This window comes from Branchiostoma floridae, chromosome 2, assembly GCF_000003815.2.
Source record: "Branchiostoma floridae strain S238N-H82 chromosome 2, Bfl_VNyyK, whole genome shotgun sequence".
NCBI classification, from domain to species: domain Eukaryota; kingdom Metazoa; phylum Chordata; class Leptocardii; order Amphioxiformes; family Branchiostomatidae; genus Branchiostoma; species Branchiostoma floridae.
In genome coordinates this window covers 22,264,485-22,287,510 of record NC_049980.1, presented here as the reverse complement: position 1 = coordinate 22,287,510, position 23,026 = coordinate 22,264,485, and the positions used below count along the sequence as shown (strand labels likewise).

At 41.1% G+C, this 23,026-nt stretch overlaps 2 protein-coding genes across 2 annotated transcripts; one reads left to right on the top strand and one right to left on the bottom strand.

The window, feature by feature from the left end:
- Positions 1 to 778: 778 nt before the first annotated feature.
- LOC118409954 (N-acetyltransferase 8-like) lies at positions 779 to 3,317 on the bottom strand. Its single transcript, XM_035811370.1, has one exon. It carries the CDS (start codon positions 3,190 to 3,192, stop codon positions 2,509 to 2,511), a length of 684 nt encoding a protein of 227 aa, XP_035667263.1. The 5' UTR covers positions 3,193 to 3,317; the 3' UTR covers positions 779 to 2,508.
- A 193-nt stretch (positions 3,318 to 3,510) lies between these two features.
- LOC118409959 (tubulin-specific chaperone A-like) lies at positions 3,511 to 9,653 on the top strand. The gene is made up of 4 exons (XM_035811379.1): positions 3,511 to 3,697; positions 6,180 to 6,285; positions 7,203 to 7,289; positions 8,496 to 9,653. Exons 1-4 carry the CDS (start codon positions 3,639 to 3,641, stop codon positions 8,583 to 8,585), a joined length of 342 nt encoding a protein of 113 aa, XP_035667272.1. The 5' UTR covers positions 3,511 to 3,638; the 3' UTR covers positions 8,586 to 9,653.
- Positions 9,654 to 23,026: the final 13,373 nt, after the last annotated feature.

The window sequence follows — 23,026 nt, the reverse complement described above, 5'->3', positions numbered from 1 at the left end:
TGTTGTTGCGTTTGGGCTATTCCATTCGCAATGTTCGGTACTGGACTTTCCAAATAAAGAAATTGATTACTAGTCTATCAGTTAGGAAGGTCGACATATGCAGAGAAGTGGACGAATGTATTTCTTTTTTCAGAACTTTAATAATGGTTCACATCCCGGTTCTTTCGCCACCGGGGACAGCGGGTGAAATCAAATCATATTATGTTGTCGTTTCAGTCTCAAGGCTTAACGTTATATATTGAAATCCAGTGCTAAAATGCTGGAGTTCACCTCCCACTTTTTGCACAACAAACCTGATAAATCGAGCTTTGAAGTGGGGGGGGGGGGGGGAAGACTTGAAGTTTGAAATACAAGAAAATGAGCTTTGAATTGATTGTTTTTCATGTTTTTTTTTCATGCTTTCACCATGCGTTGCGGTGGACAGTTCAGTTACTGGTCCCTCCAGTTAGTGAAAATTAATCTTCTCTTCGATATCGCGATCGCAAATGTCTTATGGACCGTTTGGAGACCCCCGGAGTTTTCAGTACTTAATTGACTGAACGTTAATGATACTTTTATCAGCTTTCATAGATATCTTAATTGGGTTAATTAGCTACATTTCTCATTCAGTTTGTCTGCCCAGTGGAGCATTAAGGGTGTTTGATGATGTTTTTTTCGTTGATTGCAAATACGAATTTCTTGTGGAGACACGTATCAATCGATTTTATTGTAGTTATAATTATTTGGAATCCGATTACAATTAGAATACCATGGCAATGACCCAACAACAGCCATCATGTTCTTGTAAGTATTTAATTCTTTATTCTTCAAATCAACATCTGATGTGGGTACATTCGTAGACCGATTGAAGCTTGTCCAGCAAACTTGATCTTGAAATCATTAAAGGTACGTATTGAAGAATCTGACCAATCCAAATCGATTACAACAAAGTCGTAATTTTTTCCATCTTTCTACATCATAAGTCAGCGATAGTTACATCGAAGTGCATCGAACGAATGCGACTTTGTTGCGTCGTGAGAACGTCTCGCAATACGCCCACTTCCCACCGCCGCTTGTATTGTAAGCTATTCTGTCCAGCTTGGTGGTTGACGCATGAGATGCATGGTCGGACATCATTAACGGCACCTCTTACGAGGATGAACTGAACTAAACTGTCCAGCTTGGAATCTTTCGGTAGTACTACTTCTGCGGCTTGCTTTCGCATTGTGTGCCGGGCTGGGAATGTGGGCCATGGCGCGAAAACACTGAAAGTTATTTCTAAATGAAAAAAAAAGATCAGGAAATTTTTAGAACATGTTTCTACAATACGTACCTTTAAGAGAACTTATTTGCTATCAGAGATAGTATAATTCACCATCCACCGAACACTAACATACATGTAGTTCGGGCACGATCTCACTGACTCAGTTGGCACTGTCACAGTTCTGCAATCGCCTTGATGTTGCATACTTTAGTGTACGTGTGAGTAGCTGGTTGGCACAACTACTAAAACTTTATAACCTGCGTCCTGCAACAATATGTGCATTACGTTAAACCATCAAATACAGTACAGTCTAGTCCAGCCTTGACACTAGGACTACAATAAAATTATGCAAATGCAATGATCCAAGTATTACACTTTCAGTGTGCACCCCACAAAAAAACATAAACTTTATTCCAGGCTAGTAATATATATTTCACAATGATCCAGCATCACACACATTAATTTAATTGATATCACAAAACGTACACTTTACAGGAAACTGTCACTTCACATATCTTTCATTTGCACCCACGTTGAATACTAGTAGTTCTTGCAGCATTTGTGCAATGATGTACATCAACGAACTCAAATTTACTGAACCGATATCCTTTACACTAAAGAAACACTTGACGATGTCTCAATAATAAATATTCTATACAAATGTAAATATCACGTACAGTGACAATACATAACGCTATTAAGTGCGATAAACCAATCATATTGTGCCGTCAGTGACCGCTAAAAGTTTTGCACTGATGCTACAATTCAACCTTCTTCATGAAACGATAAATTGCACACCCTCGGAAACCAGCTAAAACTGACATTACAAAGTAGTTTTGTGAAGCACGATTTCTGCAACAAGAACATTAGTATTTCATACAATGTTTTCCGATGCTATTGCACTTTGGGAACAAGACACCACCAAAACAACGAAAACAAAACAATAAAACAAAACAAAATGAAAATAGATTTCTAAAATCTTAGTCTGTGTAATACTGCCGGTAATAGGAATATGAATTATTATGATACAAGGCGTAAAAGTATAATTCAAAAGATATCAACAATACACAAAAAATATTAATCTGTGAAATTTGTTAAGTACTAGTAATCTGTCAAATCTCAAGCTTTGGTCGCTCAGCCATCGCTCAGCGGTCGCAGCCTCTTGTGGAAAGTCAGAGTCTTTGGGAGAGAGCACCCAAGCTAGCTGGACCCTTCAAGTTCACTTTTTCGTACCGCCCACTACAGCTGAGGCCAGCCACTACTATTCAGTAGTAGATGGTGTCCTGTTGTATGTCATAGATGAGCGTGAATGTCCACAGCACGAAGCCGTACTCTCTTCTCGCCCACGTGTTGACGCATCGGAACCCCATCCTCTCGTACAGCGCCTTGGCGGGAAGCTGAACCTCAGTGGTGATCAGCTCTATCCTGCGGTACTTGTTCCTCTTGCAGAACTCGATGGCGGTCTCCACCAGGCGCTTGGCGATACCCTGCCGCCGGTACTTCTCGCTCACCGCCATCCTCCGTAACCAGGCAACGTCATCGGCGCACTCATTGGCTGGCTTGTCGAGATTCATGAGGGTGATGGCGATCGTGCCAACCACCTGTCCATCATCCGCCTCCGCCACCCAGAAATTCCGTCTGGGCTTCATGTAGTTGCCCTGTACGTTTTCGATGTCGTCAAACAGCGGCCCCATGGTCAACAGGTGCGCGGCTACCAGGAGAGTTAGATAGTACAGGCACAACAGAGCCACGAAAAACGCGATGGTGTACAAGAGAGACAATGTCCAATAATACATCAGAGCCGTCAAAACCAGCACGGAGACGATCACAGAGGGGCGCCTCACGCCCACGAAAAAAGCGGGATCTATGTTGGAGAAGAGTCCGTCTATCAAGACTTTACGGACCGTTTTGGCATCGGAAGGCCGAAAGGTCCGAATTTTTACACCCATTTTCGCGGTATTTCTTCCCAGATGTCGGAACAAACATCACCTGGGTCAGTCATTGGAGGACGTTAACCTTTGGCCCTTTCACCTTTTGAAGCTAGATAAAACCAATGATCAAAACTATTGGGGGAAATCGTTGTATCAACGCATCTTAAAATAAAAATTTTGTCATTAACCTCCCTTATCTACTGCACTTTACGATATCTTTTATAACTAGACATATTTTTTTCTTATATCTGAGCCCAGACTGGGATCATTATATCCAAAAATTTATGTAAATGTTTTGATAGAGAAATCGACAACCCTAAAACATTATGGTATGCTCTACGCATGCGCAGTTGGTCAATCCTCCATTTTGAATTTTCCGCTACACGAAGGGACTGAGTCAGTCATTTCGTTTCTCTCCACATTTCCTCACAGGTGTAGCTTCTCCAGAATCTGCAAGATCAGTCATGTCTGCTTCCGACCCAAGACTGAGACAGATCAAGATCAAGACTGGTGTCGTCAAAAGGTAGCTCCTGAGACAGGTGTCATATCATCGCAAACACTGTCAAATATAATTTTCTGTCACAAACATTTTTGTGTCTTCTCGAACGTTAGCAAACTTCAAATCATGCTTGTATAACAACTGTCTGTAATTATGGAGAATCTTGGTATACTGTCAAATGCTACAAATTTTACTTTATTATTAGGCATATACTAGCTTTCTTTTTCCCTTAAACAGCAAAATGTGGCCCCTAAAGTCTTCCTTCATACGGTTACGTTACCGTGCTATGAGTGATAATCTTATTTAGAGGTATGACTCATAAGTGTTACTGTGTTATGATTTCTGAATTGGTACAATGCTTTGGACTTAGAGCTTTGCTTTCTAGCATCTGTACACTGTTTTTTTGGTAAATGTCTATTTTTACAATAACATTCCCTAGAATTTAAAATTCTCTGAATTGCATACATAAATGTGTGGTTGTCTTTCATCATCATCTTCGTTTGTCTTTAGTTAGTGTTATAAAGAAGAGATTGTTCTGGATTTGCATAAAACATGCAAATTGTGTTCAATCAGTGAAGGTTCAAAAGCAAAAGAACAGAAAATCAAAACTTGTTTCTAGTCGAATCCTTCATGTAATATGCATAGTCCAAAATTGTAAATTATGCATGTCAACGAGGTTATCAAGCAGTGAAACCCAAAACATCTTATTTCTTTCAATAGCTACACATAACGATGTATTCTTGAATATGCATGATTATTTATAGCCATTGATATTAAATACAGTAGAGGCTTTGACTTGACTTGACTTGTTTATGAACAGCAAAAATGACCAAAACAACCAAAACAAAGTGTTGACTATTTGAGTAGAGCTAATCATACTCATGGGCAGATATAGGCATGATCTCACCACCTCAGTGTTTTACCAAGGAGTGCCAATCAAAGGGCTGTTGGATTGAAACAGAATGAAGACATGATGTCATCAGACCAAGACTCCCTCCTGCACTATGCACATTTTCATGTCCGTCTATTAACCTTGTTCGCCGTGGCTATTGACACACTCAGTGTGTCGATAGCCTAAACAGGCTATTGACACACCGAGATGCCAGCCAGCCAATCAGAGCTTGTAACATGACTTTCCCGACATTATTTTGCCAGGCTCTCGTCTCATTTCAAACTTTTCACACAAGCAACAGAAGATTAGACATTGTTCGGAAGATTAGATATTGGAATCTTAGAATCTTGGAATGAACGGACGTATTCAAGCTATGGTCCTACATTTCCATACCTGTTAATACGGGCCTTCACTGTCAGAGTTGAGCGTAGCATAGTGGTTAGAGAGGTGACCTCCGAAACCTTTTTAGCAGCTCCGACCCTAGTTCGAGTCCACGCCGGGAGTTTTTTTTTTTTCAATTGTCCTTTTTCCTTTTTAAACATCCATTTGATATAAGAATATTTTCGTATTGCGACCAGAACCATCAAAACCCACCTTTGGGACTTTTTGTTCTGCATTTGAGTGCATATTTAGGATGTTTATTTTTTTCAGCCGCAGAATCCACCCGCCCCAGTACGTTCTTATCTTGGATGGTATGCTTATTATTTTGTTGAAAATTGGACCAGGGACCCCTGAAATAATGAAAATTTGGGTTTTTGTAACCATATTTCCGTGGTATTTTTGCTCAAAATTCACGTTTTTTCGGTCGAAGCGGCGCGGATTTTCCCACCGCTTTGATCCAAACATCCTAGCGGTTACGCAGTTACTCTTAACATATCGGTCGATCTCGCTATGACGCTACAAAGTAAATGTTATTATTTGGAGAAGATAACACGCCACACTGACGTTTTGAGTCACATTTTTTTCATAAACAACTTTTAAAGTCTCTGTTTACATTATAAATCAAGCACTGACCACAAAACAATTGTAAATTTCGGCCGTGTGGTTTCATGCGCTATCGGCAGCGACTCGGAAGAATATTTCTTTTACATTGAAAATGATGGAGATAAAACAACAACTATAACTTCGCTTCCTTTGTGATATAAGTTTTAAGGCCGCAAGTATTCCAAAACAGCAGGAATTCGTCGGTAAACACAGCTGAAAACGTGTTCCAAACCGATCTAACATGGCTGCCATGATCACATGCGGTGACAGTAAAACTAGCACCTGATTGTATGATAGCAGATTCCGATGTTTAAAATGGTGCCATAAATGTGTGAAAAAGATTGTATTTTGGGTTGATGATGGACACAGAATGCCATTTGAGTGTTGACTGTCAAATATAATCGTAAGATTTTCTTTAAAACAAATAGTGCACTGAGTGTGTCAATAGCCTGTTTAGGCTATCACCACACTTGAGTGTGTCAATAGCCTGTTTAGGCGTGTGTCAATAGCCTCGCTCAACCTTGTTTGACTGTAAACAAAAAGTTGCCTGCATATCTACGCATCAATTCAGTCAACATCATTCTGGTTTGATTACTCAAGACTGATTTTCATTTCATTCTCACCCTGCAGAATTGGCAAGGAGAAGACGATGTATGGAAAGGAGGTGCTTAAGGAAGAAGAAAGACTTGAGAAGTTTAAGTCTGAAGGAAAAGATGACCATGACATCAGAAAGCAGGTTGGTTTCACAGAAAGTCTCATAATTGATTTGGTTTGACAAGTGTCTTTTTAAAAATGTCTTATGCAAGAAACTAGTATAACAAATATTCTGTACTTCCACTTCTGCCCTCATACTTATTGTCTCTTTAACTTTCTACCACAGTTACATTTAACATTTAATAGAGGCATACCCACACTTTGACAACTCTTTTCATTATGAGACCAAAGCGAGATCTGCAGAATTCCAAATTGAGATCAGGGGAATGTTTAATAGATATGATTGAGTTTGTTGAGAACCAGTTCCAGCGTGGAGCCATCCTGCATGGTCACCCCTGGGAGGCCAGCAGTAACAGTCTGTCAGCTCTACTCAGTAATTAGGTCTGTATGGTATTGAGGAGAAGCATAGTTGCCAATTTGTGTTGCAGAAATGACACATAGCAAGAGCTTTGGTGGAACAGATCATGTTCATGTGAAAGAAGTTGGAGCAAAGTCAGATAATTAGGGACATATATAAGACACTCTGTTTGGTAATGATGTTCTTGATGCTGGAAAAAGAATTGCTGTTAGTACGGATCACCAGTGTACCTGTGTTAATGTCTTGCATACTAGTACAGGAAACTTTTGAGGGTAGAATTTGACCATCTTATGCAATTTGTCATTGTGTGTACTGGGAGTATTGAGACATAGGCTCTATAACAGTCTTTGGTCAGTGAATCGTATCATGGCGGCAAGTGATTTTCATCAGAGCCTCAATAACAACCAATATCCAGTATGATTCAAACAAACCCATCAAAAGGAACTTGAGTTATAGGTGTATTCACACAAACAGAAACTGTACATTGGTTGGAGGTGATAACAATGGCATTATCAAGATGGAGATCTAAGACTTATGGAGCTAATGTCTTATTCCATTGTACTTTTCCATCCCACCTGTAGGAGGAGGTTTTGCAGGAGTCAAAGATGATGATCCCAGACTGCCGCCGGCGACTGATGACCGCACATGAGGAACTCACAAAAATGCTGGTGAGTTTTGAGTCAGGAGACTAATCTGTAGGGTAGTGTGAGGGCTAAGGTTAGGGATTGAAGAAAAAAGAGATGAGGGATTGAAGGAAGAATATGTCAAGCAAGAATCTCACCCCATTACAGGTTCTAAAAGTCCGAAACTCATCATCATCATCCTAAACACATGCTTTAAAGTCAAGTTTGTATTAGTCTTTCAAGAGGCACGACTATTCTTGATGAATAGAAGGTGCTTTATCTTTTTAACACTCCTGTCACCCTGAAACATTGAATGCTTCTACAGTCACAACTGTTTCCCAAGGAATGATTTTGATTGTTATAGCTGCAGAGTCTCTTTGTCCTCTTGTTTGAATACCAGGCTAATAATTCAATAAACTAATGTTGGTGTGTGGCAATCAATCCAAAGACTAGGTGCAGATTTCCTGGAACATAAGATTGACACAAATGTGTTTACTTCATGTAGAAAAGGGAAAAGATGTCCTGTGTAGTTAAATGCAGCAATAGTTACACAACTTGCATTCTATATACTGCATTCAGGTTAAGATTTAGCATTGCTTGTCCCCACCACAGCTGCACAGTTTGCATCACAGCTACACACATCTTAACTACGTATTCATTGGGGCTCATAATCCTGACAGTCAAACACTGAGAATTATGGTCCTTTATTAGAAATGCTATTCCAAATTTTTCTGGTGTTTCTGGAATATTTTGTGTGTCTGACATGAACCAATGAAGTTGCAGGATACTTATCTGTGGATTATACAATCTAATACCCAGTAAGTTGAGTATTGATGAAGGATTAGCGTGGAGGTAGTCCAGGTTTAAGTACAGACTACAGACAGACTTCTTTTCTGTCTTGATTTATGGATGGACATAATGCACTTCTTAAAGGATAAGCACGGAAATAAGAGCTCAATTAATGATTGCATCACACCAAGTCATTTGAGAAACTGCTATGTGACCTTAACTCTGTAACCATAGGACTGTTTTTGTCATCTTAGTGTAACACAGTACATCGTGCTTTTTCTATGTAAATATTCTGTTAAGTATAATCAAGGAATCTGACTGAAGAAGTCCGTCTTTGTTTTGCACACCAGCAAGCCACCTGAAGCAAACAGTGCAGAATCAGTATTTTTTTTAATATCATTGGAAATCAGTCAAATCTCTCATGCTCCTTGCTCATGACTATGTAATTGCTGTACCAAACAGGAGGCAGAGGCAGACCTGAATGAGACAGAAGAGTTCAAAGCAGCACAGGAGGTCCTAGATGACGCATCCAAACAGCTTGCAGAACAGTAGGAGTGTCCTAGGAAGCCTGTAAACTCAAGCTACAGCAGTCCTCACATCTGCTATACACATGTAGTCATGTGACTGGTGTTACCTGCCAGTGTGGCACTGCACTTTTTCCAAATATGGGTAATATCCCATGGTACATTGCTACTGCGCAGTTCATTCTCTCCAAATATTGTAGTTTTCTGCATTGCACTATGATGGAAAAATGATAAACCAATTCACAGTTTAAACTCCACATGTGCATGTAGGTAATATGTCAAACGTGAAGGTTCCAAACTTGTAAACCTAAACCATGCTTAATCAGGCGGGTTTTGTTTATGTCAAATTTGCCTTCATCTTTGACATATTACCCACAATGTATCATGTGCAGTTTAGTCCACCCAGCTGATCGACATGAAACTTGTGAATGAAGTACTTTTGATAAGATGATATTAGATGGCACACTTGGGGTGATTTGGGATTATAGTTAGAAATCTTGTGCTTTACTTCTGTCTACTGACTATGCAGGGTTTATGCGTGAAGAAGGAATTGATTATGTAAAATCTAAACAAAAATGTTTGTAATTGAGGTGAAGAATCTGAATTTGATGCTTGATGATGTATTGTAATTATGATAATTTGTGTGGTGTATTTGTTTTGCATTTATTAACAACATATCTTCTCAAAGTAAACTACAACAAAGAAGAAAAGCAACCTTTCTGTAGCATTATGCAACAACCACTAGTATTGGCTAGTGTTAAGCTGTTTGAAGTGTATTCAACAACTGAGAGAAAATCTCCTTGAAGCTTTATCAAATATCCACACCTCTACAAACTACCATTTTTAGAAAAATATTGAAATGTTTCAGTTTCTATTGTTAAGTTTATCTCACTACACTACAGGTTTTGTTTATGTCAAATTTGCCTTAGACAAATATTGAAACGTTTCAGTTTCCACTGTTAAGTTTATAATACACTACAGAGTTATAAAGGAATCTTAAACTATAGACATCAATGTGTGATTTTATTTTATTTGTGTGTAACAACATTCCATGTTTTAATTTGAAACAAGAATAGAAAATGTTGATCTTATCTTAGGCTGTTTCTTTTTTCTACAATTTTAAAAATATTTCAATCATATTTATTACCTAACTTGTTGAAACAGTCAAGTTACCTAGCGATTTTCTTTTTTAAATCATGTAATTCACACAAACGCAAAGCACCTAAACCTAAGTGTAAGGACTCCATCACTTCCACAACAAACATACTTTTGCACCGCTTGTAAGAATATTGCTGGTTTGTAACTACTGCTTTAGCATACTGCTTTTGTGTCACAAAAAGAAATGGCTTTTCAAAAGCAAAGTAAACCCCCAACCGAATGGCGCGAGTGGTTCTTGTTAAGAAAGGTACTTTAGCAGTTTCTACTTTTACGTTTGTTATGGAACTAGATATCTTATTGGCTGGCTATTGCGCGTAGAAGTCCTCGTATTTTGTCATACTGCGTCTGAAAGCCTTTTAATTGCTTGTCGTTAACCAGAGAAATTGTGATGAAGTAGTCCTTAATGTGTCATATGTCGCGTGTTGTGCAGCTGGTGCGGGCCTGGCGTCAGTCTAATCCCGCAGCAGCCCCGATCTAACTCTCCTCAGTACAAATAAAGAGCCGTTATGAATTGACTTGATTGAATGATTCCAATAAGGGAAATGTGATCTATATGACAAGGGGAAAAGAAGACGTAACGTTAATCAATGAAATGTAAGCTAGATGCAGATACCGATATAGACGATCTTATTCAGGTGTCTAGACCGAGAGTTTGGGCGGCAAACGTGCATACAAACACTAGAAGTGAAAGTTTTAGATACACCCAAATAAGCGCCTGTCGCACATTCAGGAGCTTCCCACAACTTTGCGCCCAGGGGCAGAATATGGCTTTCCCAAGCTCTTGGGAGGAAAAGTGAGCCTTGTACGTTTGAATCCCTTAGCGCCCTTTTTGAACTGCAGGATCCGATTTTGTTTCAGTTAGAAAGATGATAATTTTCATAAGTGAATAAGAGAGTTCAGGAGCCCAAACACTACATAGGCAAAAAGAGAGAAAACAATGTCTTGACGAATCCATTATGCAAATGAAGACATAATTTGCATATTTGATAGACAATATTGTAGTGGTAAACGGAAGTTAAGTAAATGTGGACATAAGTCAGGCAGATTTAGGATTTACATAAATCACGAGGAAATCCTACAATACTATTTGTTAAGATAACGACTTTCATACTTTGGCTAGTGTACATGATCAACCGAATATGGTTCATGCAAATGGAGACCTAATTTTAGGTCCTCTCTGTATGATTAATGAGAAACTCATAAAGGTTGTCTAACGTTGTATGTATGTACGTATCTATCTGATAAAAAGTATCTATCTGTGTGTTAATTTTCCGCCATGTTGGCCACTTTTGAATTTGGGACTTCTACCTGATGGATTTTACCAGTTTTTCCCCACGAGAGCCTGTTGGACTGAATTAGAACATGTACATGAGAAATGATTACTTTATGACAGTACCTCCCACTACAGCGCACCTGGGGAGTAGACGCGACATGTCTAGTCTGTGTGAAGGACATCTGAAATAGAGCAGCCAGTTAACTATGACACACGCAATCCGTTCGGTACATCTAGGACACAAATTGTTGAAACCAAGATCAGACATTTTAACTTTCAAGTTGTGCAGCTTCTTCAATGACCTTATACGAAAGAGGTCAATACTTGTTGTGAAGAGAGCGAGTAAACTTAGTCCGGATAACTCACCCGAAATGATGATGTTACGGAAAGTACAATGTACCTGCAGTCCCCTTGAAAACTTTACAATCCAATCGCAAATATCAGCGTTCAGAAACTTTGCTGAAGTTGCGCAGGTGAAGGATGAATTGTTGTGTTCTCACACACAAAAATGTCGTATCGTCAACAAAATCCTGTTTTATTTGCCACTGTCGCGCCTCCAGCTGCGTGAAGTTGACTAATCGAGGCCCAACCCCGCGCGATAATTGTCGCAACATTCCGGATAAATGGCGTATAAACGGCGCGAAATGAGTTGAGCGAGAGCTATAAATTACGCCGACGGGTTAAGCATACATTATGAATTAAGAAATCATTTAATGTGATCTACTAAATTATCCATCTCGGGGTGGAACGTGCGCCGGCCGCCCGGTCCCTCCAAGGTCGGGGATTACGCCTCATTCATCATGCGCTTTGAGTCGCGATTTTTCATCTATTTGTTTCATTAAGCGAATGAATATTTGGGGAGAGAGGGATCAGTGCACATTAAATAATCAGAGCTTCGCTAGGTGAGAGGAGCCCGGAGTTGAGACAGGGGAGGGTTCTACTGTTTATTTCATGCGGTCGGATTAAAAGTTGTTAAGACAAGTTTAGATGGGTGTGCGCGAAGCCATTCCTTACGATGATTATAAACGCACACATGGAGCGCTATGTACGTCGATGTCTTATGAAGACTTTTATTGCCCCTTTCTTAGGGGAGGTTCGCTTCGCAACTTTAACAAGGGAGATGCATTTTCTAAATAAAGTATCAAGTCTCAAAGGAATGCCTTAAATCATTCAGGCATGCTAAACGTGAACCTACCTTACAGGCGAAAGAAAAGGAACATAAAGATAATCATAAAGTAACAAAGAAACTTTCCTCCATTGATCTCCTCGAGTGGCAATAGAGACCACGAAATGAGGCCATGTTGATTTGATCATATGAATGACATCCGCTTGCGCATCAATTTTCGGGCGTTTAAAATGAAACGTTTTCAACCATACTGTCGTACAAAGTAGCTGTACAATGATCAGATAGATTGCCGTAGATTAAAAAAAATCTGGAACAGGAATGCACAGGAATGTGGTTAAATGTCAAAGTTAATTCGAAGTCAAAGAACAGGAACAAGAAAAAATCTACTGTTCGGTATATTTGGTCATTTTTGCGACTTTCCTGACCACTTAAAATTCATAATGAAGCAGTTTTTTTATGCCAAACTTTTTTTTTCATTCGCACGCTCGCATCAGTTTTGGAGTTCCCAGAGGATGTCATCCATAAAATCAAGTTTTCTATGACACGTAGTATTGATTACACGTCAAACTTTTTTATAGTGCAAAGCACCATCAGCACATGTGTTAACGCACCTGTCCTTGGTGCTGAACACCATCCACGCCAGGGTATGTCATTCCGACTGTACCAACCCCAACACAAAACAGGAAAAAAACACTTTAAATGTCATCTTAGTTCTCGCGTTTGGCCTGTGCAGGCTGCAAAACAAATGCGACTTGTATCTGAATCCGCGGGTATCATATCCTCCATTACGGGCCCGTGTCCTGATGAAGGCATTATTAGTCCGTACTTGACTGCACATTGCACCTATTGTATTCCGCCAGTCAGTGCCTCCCTGCCCGGTCTCAGTACGTGATACCGACAGAACCTGCCTCCCTCCCTCAGGACGGGACCGTCTCCTGGCGGCGCTAAACGCGGCCTGTACTTCAGATCGGGAGTGGTCCCCCAGGAAATAAGCGATGCGCGGATACCCATGGCAAATACGCCTCTCCGCGATGTTTGACAACGTGTTCATTAAAAAGTGATTACACACCATGAAGATACGCCGTTTCTCCACGCCCAAATCTCATCAGCACACAAAGAAAAGCTGACTGGATGAAGCGGGGATGTAGCGGTTGTTAAAGCGGATTTGTTGAACAGTTCGGTCCCGCCGTTTTCTCGTGTTATTTCCCCATTGTTGGACAATTCACCCGTGCCTTGACCCTGCAAAGTCGGCTGGTCTGGCCATGTAATGAGCGATGGTCATATCGCATCACGGAAACCGAGGGTGTAAAAGAGGCGGTGATCATCATTTGTGATGTAAGCCACAAAAACAATTCAGAATTATCACTGTATCAGCATAAACCACGCTGCAGTCATTATTTTTTCTTGTTTGCCAACAAATTCGTCTTGTGATAAGTTGTTTGCGATATCAGCCGCGATAACAGAGCGATTCAGAACAAATTAGTATGATTTGGATAATTGAAGTAGATAAACCATTTCCTTTCCCTTCATGAAATACAACGACGATCATTCAAAATGAAGAATTTTTGTACACGACGGTGATAGGTAAGAAGCACTCCGTTGCTTAAGTTGTATAAATGTATTACTTGAGGTTCCAAAGTTTCGACAGGATATGTTGTGGTAATTATTTACACCCCACCCCCTCGCACCCTCTCAGCGGCCGCTGAGATTCGTTTAGTGTAATAAAGATCATATAAATACCAGATGTTTTATGTTTCCCGTTTTGATATCTCACAGTTAATTAAGCAAAGGTTAAAGGAACAAAGTCAATGAAACTTGATCACAGTTTTGCATTTGTTTTGCAAACTGACAGAAGAAACGAAGACTTTCCAAAACTTAAAAAAGCAGAGCTTAGAAGCTCTTGTTAAGAGTACCGCCAAAGTGTGTACTGCAGCAGTATCTTTTGTACAGGAAACTTCATTTGGATATAAAAACTACTGACATATTCATAGCCACTCCCACAGCAACGATCAAATATGCGACCATTACGCCCCCAGAAATGTAGCAATTTCCTGAATTATTGAATATAACGTAGTCTGATCATGCCCGGCGGTTTTACAGCGGTAAGTAGACTTGTGTATGCGGAGTTGTGAGGTCGTTTTAACGCTAGATTGAGATGATGATCAACAATAGCAATGATGTCGTTACGACTCAATAAATAACGTGCCTAAAATCTATCAGCATGTTTGGAGAAAAAACAGTGGTTATATTTTAGAGCTCTGAAGGCCCAGACAGTCTCGTGTTGTTGAAATACATCAGCACTGAATGCGAGTATATTACCACAAAGTGTTCTCAGAAAATAACAATAATTTAGTTCCTAACGGAAGGGAGTGGATGCCACCTAAACGTCTGACCGTTTACAAAATCTACCCAGTTTATTGAATTACTGTTAATCTTGTATACCTTAGCCCCATATGTCTTACTTTCATTCCTATACAAATGAACTTACTGTTTGAGGCCAAGCGTGAAAATTTCAGCATGTACACATTTACATTACACGGGACGTGAAAACATGTTCTTTATCTATGATACATTCGTTCAGCGACGTGTCAGACATTTGGTCTCTTAACGGTCGCAACGCGATCTCAGCCTCTGGTGTTAAGGTTTTTCTTAGAAAATAGCCTTGTGTTGTAATAGTTCAGTCTTACACAAAGCGATAAACTACGAAGAGAACTGGAGGCCTTACTGTCTAAAAATTTTCTCAGCAGTTGCTTCTCATAATACGAAGGTGGTTGACGTCGTATCCGGTATGCGCTATGAAAGACAGTTGTTCGTCCATTGAACACAAACAGGAAAATATAGGAGAAAAAACACTCCGCGCGTCGAGAAACAGAGTGTTGGTGAAAGAGGAGCTATACCGAAGTAGCTTAAGTGTACATAAGTGTAGCAATACTTTACAAAAACGTCGCTACTATCAAATTCAAATAGTAGTCAAATTCAACAGGGACCTTTACAAGAGACAGGTCTGATCAAGAATAATCGGTCCATTATCCAGAATCCGTCCTTTCGCGGCACGTATCACGAGAGTCGTTATGAGCCATACAAGTAATAAAAAGTGTCTTTACATTGCGCTTATTAATGTCTGTGGGGTAGTGGGCTATAATTTTACAATTTGTGTTGATAGCGAGATCAGAACAACAAAAGGAATGCCGAGAAATCGTAAGCATTATTTGAAAACCCAACTTTCTAGCCTGGCAGCTACCGTGGATACCATCGAAGATAGCGACTGTCGGCTCAGACTTTAGAGTCCCTGTACATATACATGTGATGTGTCCACTATGCTGGAACGATACGACGTTTAGATCCACTTACGTTTGCTTTTTCTTCTTTATCAGTTTGTCCCGATGCCCTTGCCGTGTAGTCGCTTAAGTGTTCTGTAAAGACTGCCTACTTTGGAAGACTCTTCTTACAACTGAAGTTCCCGCAATTATTTCATCTGCCGTTCAATCATTGTCCCATTATCGTTACTACAACAGCGGGGTTCGGGCCCGGTTTTATTGACGATGCGCCTGTCTCGTCAATATTTCACAAACTTTTCATTAACCGCCGCTCGCAGACCACGGCTAAAAGCGGTCATTAAGAAAGGCTAGTACAGCCATCATGCTTTCACGTGTATCAACTAATGGAGATCGTCGTTCCTTGATAAAAACAAGCTCGCCGCTACAAATCTGGGAAATATAATATCGCGGCGCCAGTCCTAATCTGGATGAGAAACACATTTGTGCACATTTAGGACTAACATGTAACATCGGTTACCTCCTGATGTCGCTGTAATGAACAGATTGCTCTGAATCGTAGCTTTAGCGCTGTACCGGTCTGATGCAGAAGTGTTAGTGTTGATATTAGCAGGCAACAATAAGAGATTATCGCCCTGTACGTTCTGTCATGCTTAGAACATTAGCTTCACTATCAGCTGCGGTATTGTCTCCTTTTGTCAGAGTCTGTTGTTTTAATACAAGAGTAAAGTCTTACTGTTGATGAATTGGCGGCATAACCGTTCGAGCCATTAAAGGGAACTACATTCAATTTGTTGGGTAGTCGCGGCTTGATGACCGAAGTACGGCAGCGCGGCGGATCCATCTCGCTCGGTACAAACGAGCCTTAGATGGGGGAGATGACCGGGATAGTTACGCTGCGAATTAGTCTCCATTTGCGGAATTTCGTTACCTCGATCAGAGTGATCCTCTGTTAGTGGTTGCCGTCTGGATGGGGCTTTATCCCGCGCTTTTACCAGCCATTTTCTCATTGAACCCCTGAACCCAGACGCATTTCGTCCGCGCCGTCTATCCCTTCCCCCAGAAAAAGCGCACTTTGCTGTAAAAGCACGTAATTGAACAAACTGTCAGACTTAAGTGATGACTTAAACCGTACGTTTTTGGCAGCGTGTAGCTTGTAGAAGTTGTGGCTTTTATCTCTGGTTGTATTAAGAAGCGAATAAGAGTTGTCAGTTTAGAGGATGTCTAGCGCGGGCAGTGTTGAAAACACTTTATCGCGCGCAAGTGGTGATATTCTGCTAACATGTATACAAAACACTGCTCATAAGGCCGGTATATCCGACCGCTAAGATTCAGTGGACGCATGATTTGCTGTTGTTTTCGAGCATTCGACATACTAAAGATACACAATGTACTGTAATAGGTTTGATAGCTTACAATGCTACTCAATGTGTACACATTTGTGCGCATTTTGGTGCTGATCATTGCTAGCATTGAGAATGTGCATGAAAATGCATTGTAGTTTTTAACTGTACTGGAAAAGGACAATAGAATCATGTGGTACACTTGTAGAATCCTTAATTATCACATAACTATTAAGTACATTTTGCTTTATTGACAGAAATTATCTCAATGCATTGTTTACCCCAAGTATTGGATTCCGTACACTTTACCCACCAAAAGCCGGTCCTAGATTTCTGGATATATTGCAATTACCAAATATGGTAACCACTGAGTTTAAATGTGGAAAATTCACGTGTAGAAATGACCATAATTGGCGTTGAAGAATTACGTAAATGATTGCCATATAAGGAAGGTGGGTTTCCGACGTGACATATTTGTATTAAGATAGCTAATTTCCTTCTCAGTATATTCTAATGCATCATTTAATGGCTATTTTCAATTATCTTATTATCAGAGTCATTTTAGACATCAAAGTTTTGGCGCCAAACTTTGATTATCACGACTTTATCTCATCAAATGCCCTAGAGTATTTCAATTATGTACTGTTACTTCGGCATTACGGTGATAGTGAAAAGAATATGCTCCACTAACATGAAGGATAATGGGATAAATGGTCAAATCTGTTACAACCTGTAACGTTAAAGGCTTAAAAGGAAGTACGAGCCAGACGCAACATTTTATCTAACTCATTCTTCTGCTCCAACTGCATTTTTTTCGCAACCAATACGTGTATTCAAAATATGCCACAGAACATATCTGCTTTTGCATGTTGATATACCAAATCTTCACATTAATTCGTTGATAAACATATCTGCTTTTACATTACCAAATCAAATGTCCGTCAGTGTTTATATGAGTAGGTTTGTTTAAAATTTCCCTGGACCGTTATGAAGTGTAGCCATGGGTACAAGGTAATCTAAAAATGAATACTCCACACTATTCACTTGTAGGTTTACCAATTCCTGTGGCATTTTACGGGCTACTTAGGGGGGTCCACAAAATGTTTCGTAGCAAAGTAGTTAACTTATTTCCTCTTTTATAAGACTTCAAATCGAAAGGGTAGACATCTTTAGAACACATGACACAATGTTCAAGAGCTTCAATTTCTCAAACTCTACCACTTTGTTCCCGGCATACTTTTAACTCTTCTGAAAACTTACTCTTCCAAAGGTATACTTTCATCTTGGCCGCATGAGGAGGAAAACGAAGACGTATACGCTAGCTTTCTGAAGAACAATAAGATAGTGCTTTTCAATCAGAATATTCTCTGTCGGACACCTAGGTCACCTGTGTTGGAACATCTACAAGTCATATAGGCGTCTTTCTAAGAAGATAAGAGGCTTACTTTTCCTTCTTAAAGAAATACATTTACCATAAAAGTCTCTTTAAGAAAGTCACAAAGGAATAATTTCAATCAGCACTGTTCTCGGGTCGACATTCAGGTCGCGTAGCCTGCAAAGTTTGACAGCCACTTACGCCCCTCTCCCCGAGAAAATAAACGGTGTACTTCGTTTCCCGGTTCATTACCCGTGATTCATGATCGCGGGGCTCCCGCGGAATGACCGGCAGGCCGGGACCGGGGCAGGGGGCTCTCTGTCGGACACGCCGTGATAGATGGGAGGGCTGCACGAGTCGCGGTAGGGCGGGGAGGCAGGGCACTGCAAGGGACACTGGTTCTCGTCAAGTTCCGATGGCTGTGTGGACGCACCGGAGAGCATTTGTTTCTTTGAACTTTCCTCATTCATGATGTCATGCGAGAATCTTTAAGGGTCAGGCATAATATAACAAACATTCAGATTACATGATTAAAGTTGTAATAGATTTATAGGTATATCCCTACAAATGCATGGTATTACAAAAGCACATAGCAGAGCTAGCGCTGATGTAACATCTATTTGGTCTTCAGCTGACGACCTGCTCAACTCTGTAGGCTACATGTACTGAGAAGGTCCGAGAAGACACTATATAATATAAAGCAAGAATGCTGTCCAGAAGTGCCAGCTACTGTCACGTAAAGAAGCGTCAACGTGTAAACAGGGCTAGGTATGATTTCGTTGGAAACAATGATTTATTGCACATTCTAAACTGACTTGTGGAAAGGGCATTGAGTTTTGTACAAAGTTTTGAATTAAGTAGTTGCAAAAGTGCACAAAAATAGACACAATTAAAGGGCCGTTTGTGAAAGGAAACTGACATGGTCGATGACTTAGCTGATCTTTCGTTCTTTCTTCCTTCCTTTCTAAAATCCTCCTCAACCGTCACTGTATTAAAAATCACATTCTTTTCCCTCCCTGTCAAATGTTTTAGATTACTGTTCCTCTTTTAAAAATACACGTGGATTCCACAAGCTAAAGTGCGAAGACTTGAGCAAGTTGAAACAGTACATTGACTGCCACGTCAACCCTGACTCCGGAGGAACAAACAGACAATGTCCCTGTCCGTGCCTAATTGTCAGGAGGAGCTTCCCTTGTGCTGACCCAGGGATACAGGTATCCTCCAGGGGACCAGCCAACCGCCGCCCTGCAACTTTATCTTCGTTTTCTCGCCCCAAACTGACCCTGGTGGCATTGACCATGGTTTTTCGCACCGATCCTGCTAAGGAAAATGCTGTTGGGGATCCATTCTGACAACAAACTTGGCAAAAGTGTCGCAAAGATTCCAGCTGCGTGGCTAGTGTCACTGATCCTAGGATATCATGGACCTAAGCCCTTTAAGGGGCAGTAAAGTTGTATATAGAATTACTGTACCACTGTGTGACAAATGCACAGGGTAGTCATACAGGGCTGCATGTTTGCATTTGAGTTACAATGATGCCCAGTAGAAGAACAGGAGACTTAAACTTATATAGGGCATCAAAAGATTATCTTGGATATTTATTTCAATTTGATTTTCACTTTATCTTTCAGAAGCTAGAGGAAACTAAGACAGTGATATAGGCACATTTGGTGTTTCCACATATGGTGTAAGTTGTCAGGTATAGATTTCACTCCACAGGAACATGTAGCTATGTGGTCTGTAGATTTCCTGAATGTGTAGTCATTTTATCCTGGTCTCTAATCTTTACTCTTTCCCTTTTTTCCCGAATAAGGCAAGAAAGAAGTGCGTTGTTTTAAGGTTGTAAGGTTTTATTGCACTGCTTCATTCCTTGCTCAAATTCCATATGGAGTTGTGGGTCTACCTCGAAACGATCATGTCATTTTTGGCTACAGCACATTTTGAGATGCATTTGACGTAATAGATACATGACTAAGAATCTAAATATGAACACTAACAATTCAAGTGGCTACAGGTGATAACAGTATAACTATGATATTAATTATTAAGAATGTCCATGTAACCATAGAGCACACGCAAAAAGAATCCGATATCATTCGGATGACGACGGAAAAATGAACTTGAACAAACGTTGCAGTTACACTGGACTTGTGAGTTTGCACTCGATATGTATATACAGTTTAGAGTGAGTCTGTTGAAACGTTTCGTTATTGTTTCCAATTCTGTGAAACTCGGCGTTAAGTCACGTGACCTTACACACGTGAAGTGTGCTAGCATGTGTACAGGAATATCAACCTGTATGTTAATTTGATTATTCGGGAGTCAGTTTGATATTAGCATAGAACAAAATAGGGAATGATAGTAAAAATGTCAATAAAAAATCAGTGCGACCTTCTTTGAGTTGACATGATAGTGTCGCTGAACATTCGGGGAAACAAATCGCGTCACTTGCAAAAATCTTGCTAAGTTGAGCGGACCTCTTGTTTTTCCTTCCAAAATTTCCGTTCTCAAAGTCGGCACTTGATTGACTATATATATACACTGCACATTCTGTTATGAAACTGTCACTGACATGCCCTGAAACAAGCGGAGTTACATGCTATATTAGTGCAGTTCCTGTATTCGTCCTTTTGTGACAGAAAATCGCAAACAACCCCCCCCCCCCCCCCCCCGTAACTCCTTCCAGATCGACCGTTCCTCCGCCCGGCACGTTTGCCCTTTCCGCGGTCCCCGGACTTTGCCGCGCGCGCCTTCCACTGAACCGAGGCGACGGCAGAAAATTAGCCCCGCTCGGCCGCCACTATTTTTGGGTCGCTTCCATTTGAGCGTCCTTACCCTTCGGAGCGCGGGATCGAACCCGCGAGCAGCCGGGATTTGTACCAAATGATGGAACAACGCGGTGAATTATTTAAGTTTATCCATAATTTATCACCCCTAATCGCTGCGAGTCTTATGACTTTCAACTCAGATATCGCCCTGGAATCTTAATTTGTAAATGCATGTGGAAAATGTAGGATGTATCTGGACATAGACGTGAGACAAGTGTTGGTATGTCCATGATTGGTGGCCTTGCCGTAACCCTTCGATGCCATACCGTTCCGTACAGGTTACAGGGAAGGTGGGATCGCGCGGTTCTGGAGTCAAAAGTCGTGAAAACAAGGATGCTTTAGTGATGCGTTCTCACCTTTCTAACACCAGGTCGCCATGTCTACCCTCCCCCTCTCGGCTAACGCTCGCTCGCCCGGGACGACATATTTATGAAAGGACCGGAGAAAATCCATTAAAATTTTAATGGGCGACACACCGTTTGAACAAGATGGATCCTCCCATCCCGTCCATTTCTATGGGTTTTCTTCCAATTTGCCAGATGCCACATTCGATTTTTCCAATTCCTGTCTAATTCACAAAAACTGTTCTCCGTGGCTCATTAATTCGCGTCTGTAATTGTATTCCATAATTCACGCTAGAACCTCTTTTATGGAATATTTAACAGTCTCATTATCCCGTCATGATCGCTATGTAAGCAGCTAAGGGGCCTTGGATTTCAAGAGAGGGGGGTTAAACGGCACCTTTGGCAGACATTTAAGAAAATAAAAATCATGATCTGTCAGCGCGGCGTTAAGATGACGTCGAGAAATATCAGGTTAGCTTTAGCGCGGGGCAGGCGCGCGGTGGGGAGGGACAGGGGTCCGGGACGGTTTGTTGTTGGTGTGAGATTGATGTGAAGTTTGCCAGGTAAGTTCTCACAGCCGTCTCGGCGCGCTCCACTCGTATGCAGGCGGCATCGCGTGGCTTTGCCTCAGCCAGGGGATCAATACATCCCAACATGCATCTTTTATACGCGCCCGCGGCAAAATGGAAAGCTTAGATAAACATTAGTTAACATTCCTCCGCCGAGAGATGCGGAGTTATCCCTGCCAAATTGGAGGGGAGCACCATGATGTAGCCAATTACGCGCCGCCGGAGGCTGCGAGAGCGCTAATCGGCGGAGAGGGCTTGAGAGAAGCCGCGGAAAGTTCGCAACCCCGCCCGCCCCGAGCCGGAGGAGTCAGCGTTAACTATCCCCACAGAAACCTATTCCCACCAACAACACAAAAAGAACAAGCCCCCGCGCCAATTCCCGGCCTGACACGGCGGCGGCTAGGGACGCGCGACAATCTGTCACACCTGACACTTCGGCTCGCTTTGATCCCGCACTGGATCACTTTCACTTTCTGCTGACACCCGAAGACGGCAGATAATTTGTGGGCCGCCTGAATGCCGAGGTGTCACCGCTACCGGCTTTACCCGGCTCTCCGGCAGATCATATTTCTTCATTTTAACCACTAGCTGGTTTATGGAACGGAGACAAACTTGCAAGTTTGGAACTTTCAAGTCCTTTACTGAATTTTACCGATAAAAGAATCGAATGCACCACAATATGGCTCAGGTGAAGGTTCTTCGATGAATCACCAGTTGAATGAAAATGGTTGTTTCTCAGAGTGCCGGTGAGGTAAGAGTTGTGGGTGGGGGTCTGAATTACCCGATGTCAAAAAATACCAGATAGATTTGATAATTTGCGAAAGTAAAGTAAAGCAACATTGAACGAAAACAAGACTTAACACTGAGAACATGTTACAAAACGGAGTCTAGTTTCACATAGGAGGGCAGAGTCGCTATGTTAGAGAATAAGCAAGGTGCAAGAGGATCTCAAAACTTCCGCGCGGATACAAAAGCGTTGTCCGAACTACAAAATGTACCCATGGGTTATCTATAAAGGTTTGAAGACAAGAAAGTGGGGAAGCATAAAAGACCAAACTCCTAAACCTGCTTACATATTTTTGTATATACCCATTTGTGACTAAAGATAAACACGAAACAAACCGTTGTCAAGGCAATGATAGGTATTTGTAAAACTAATATGCTTTATAATGATATCC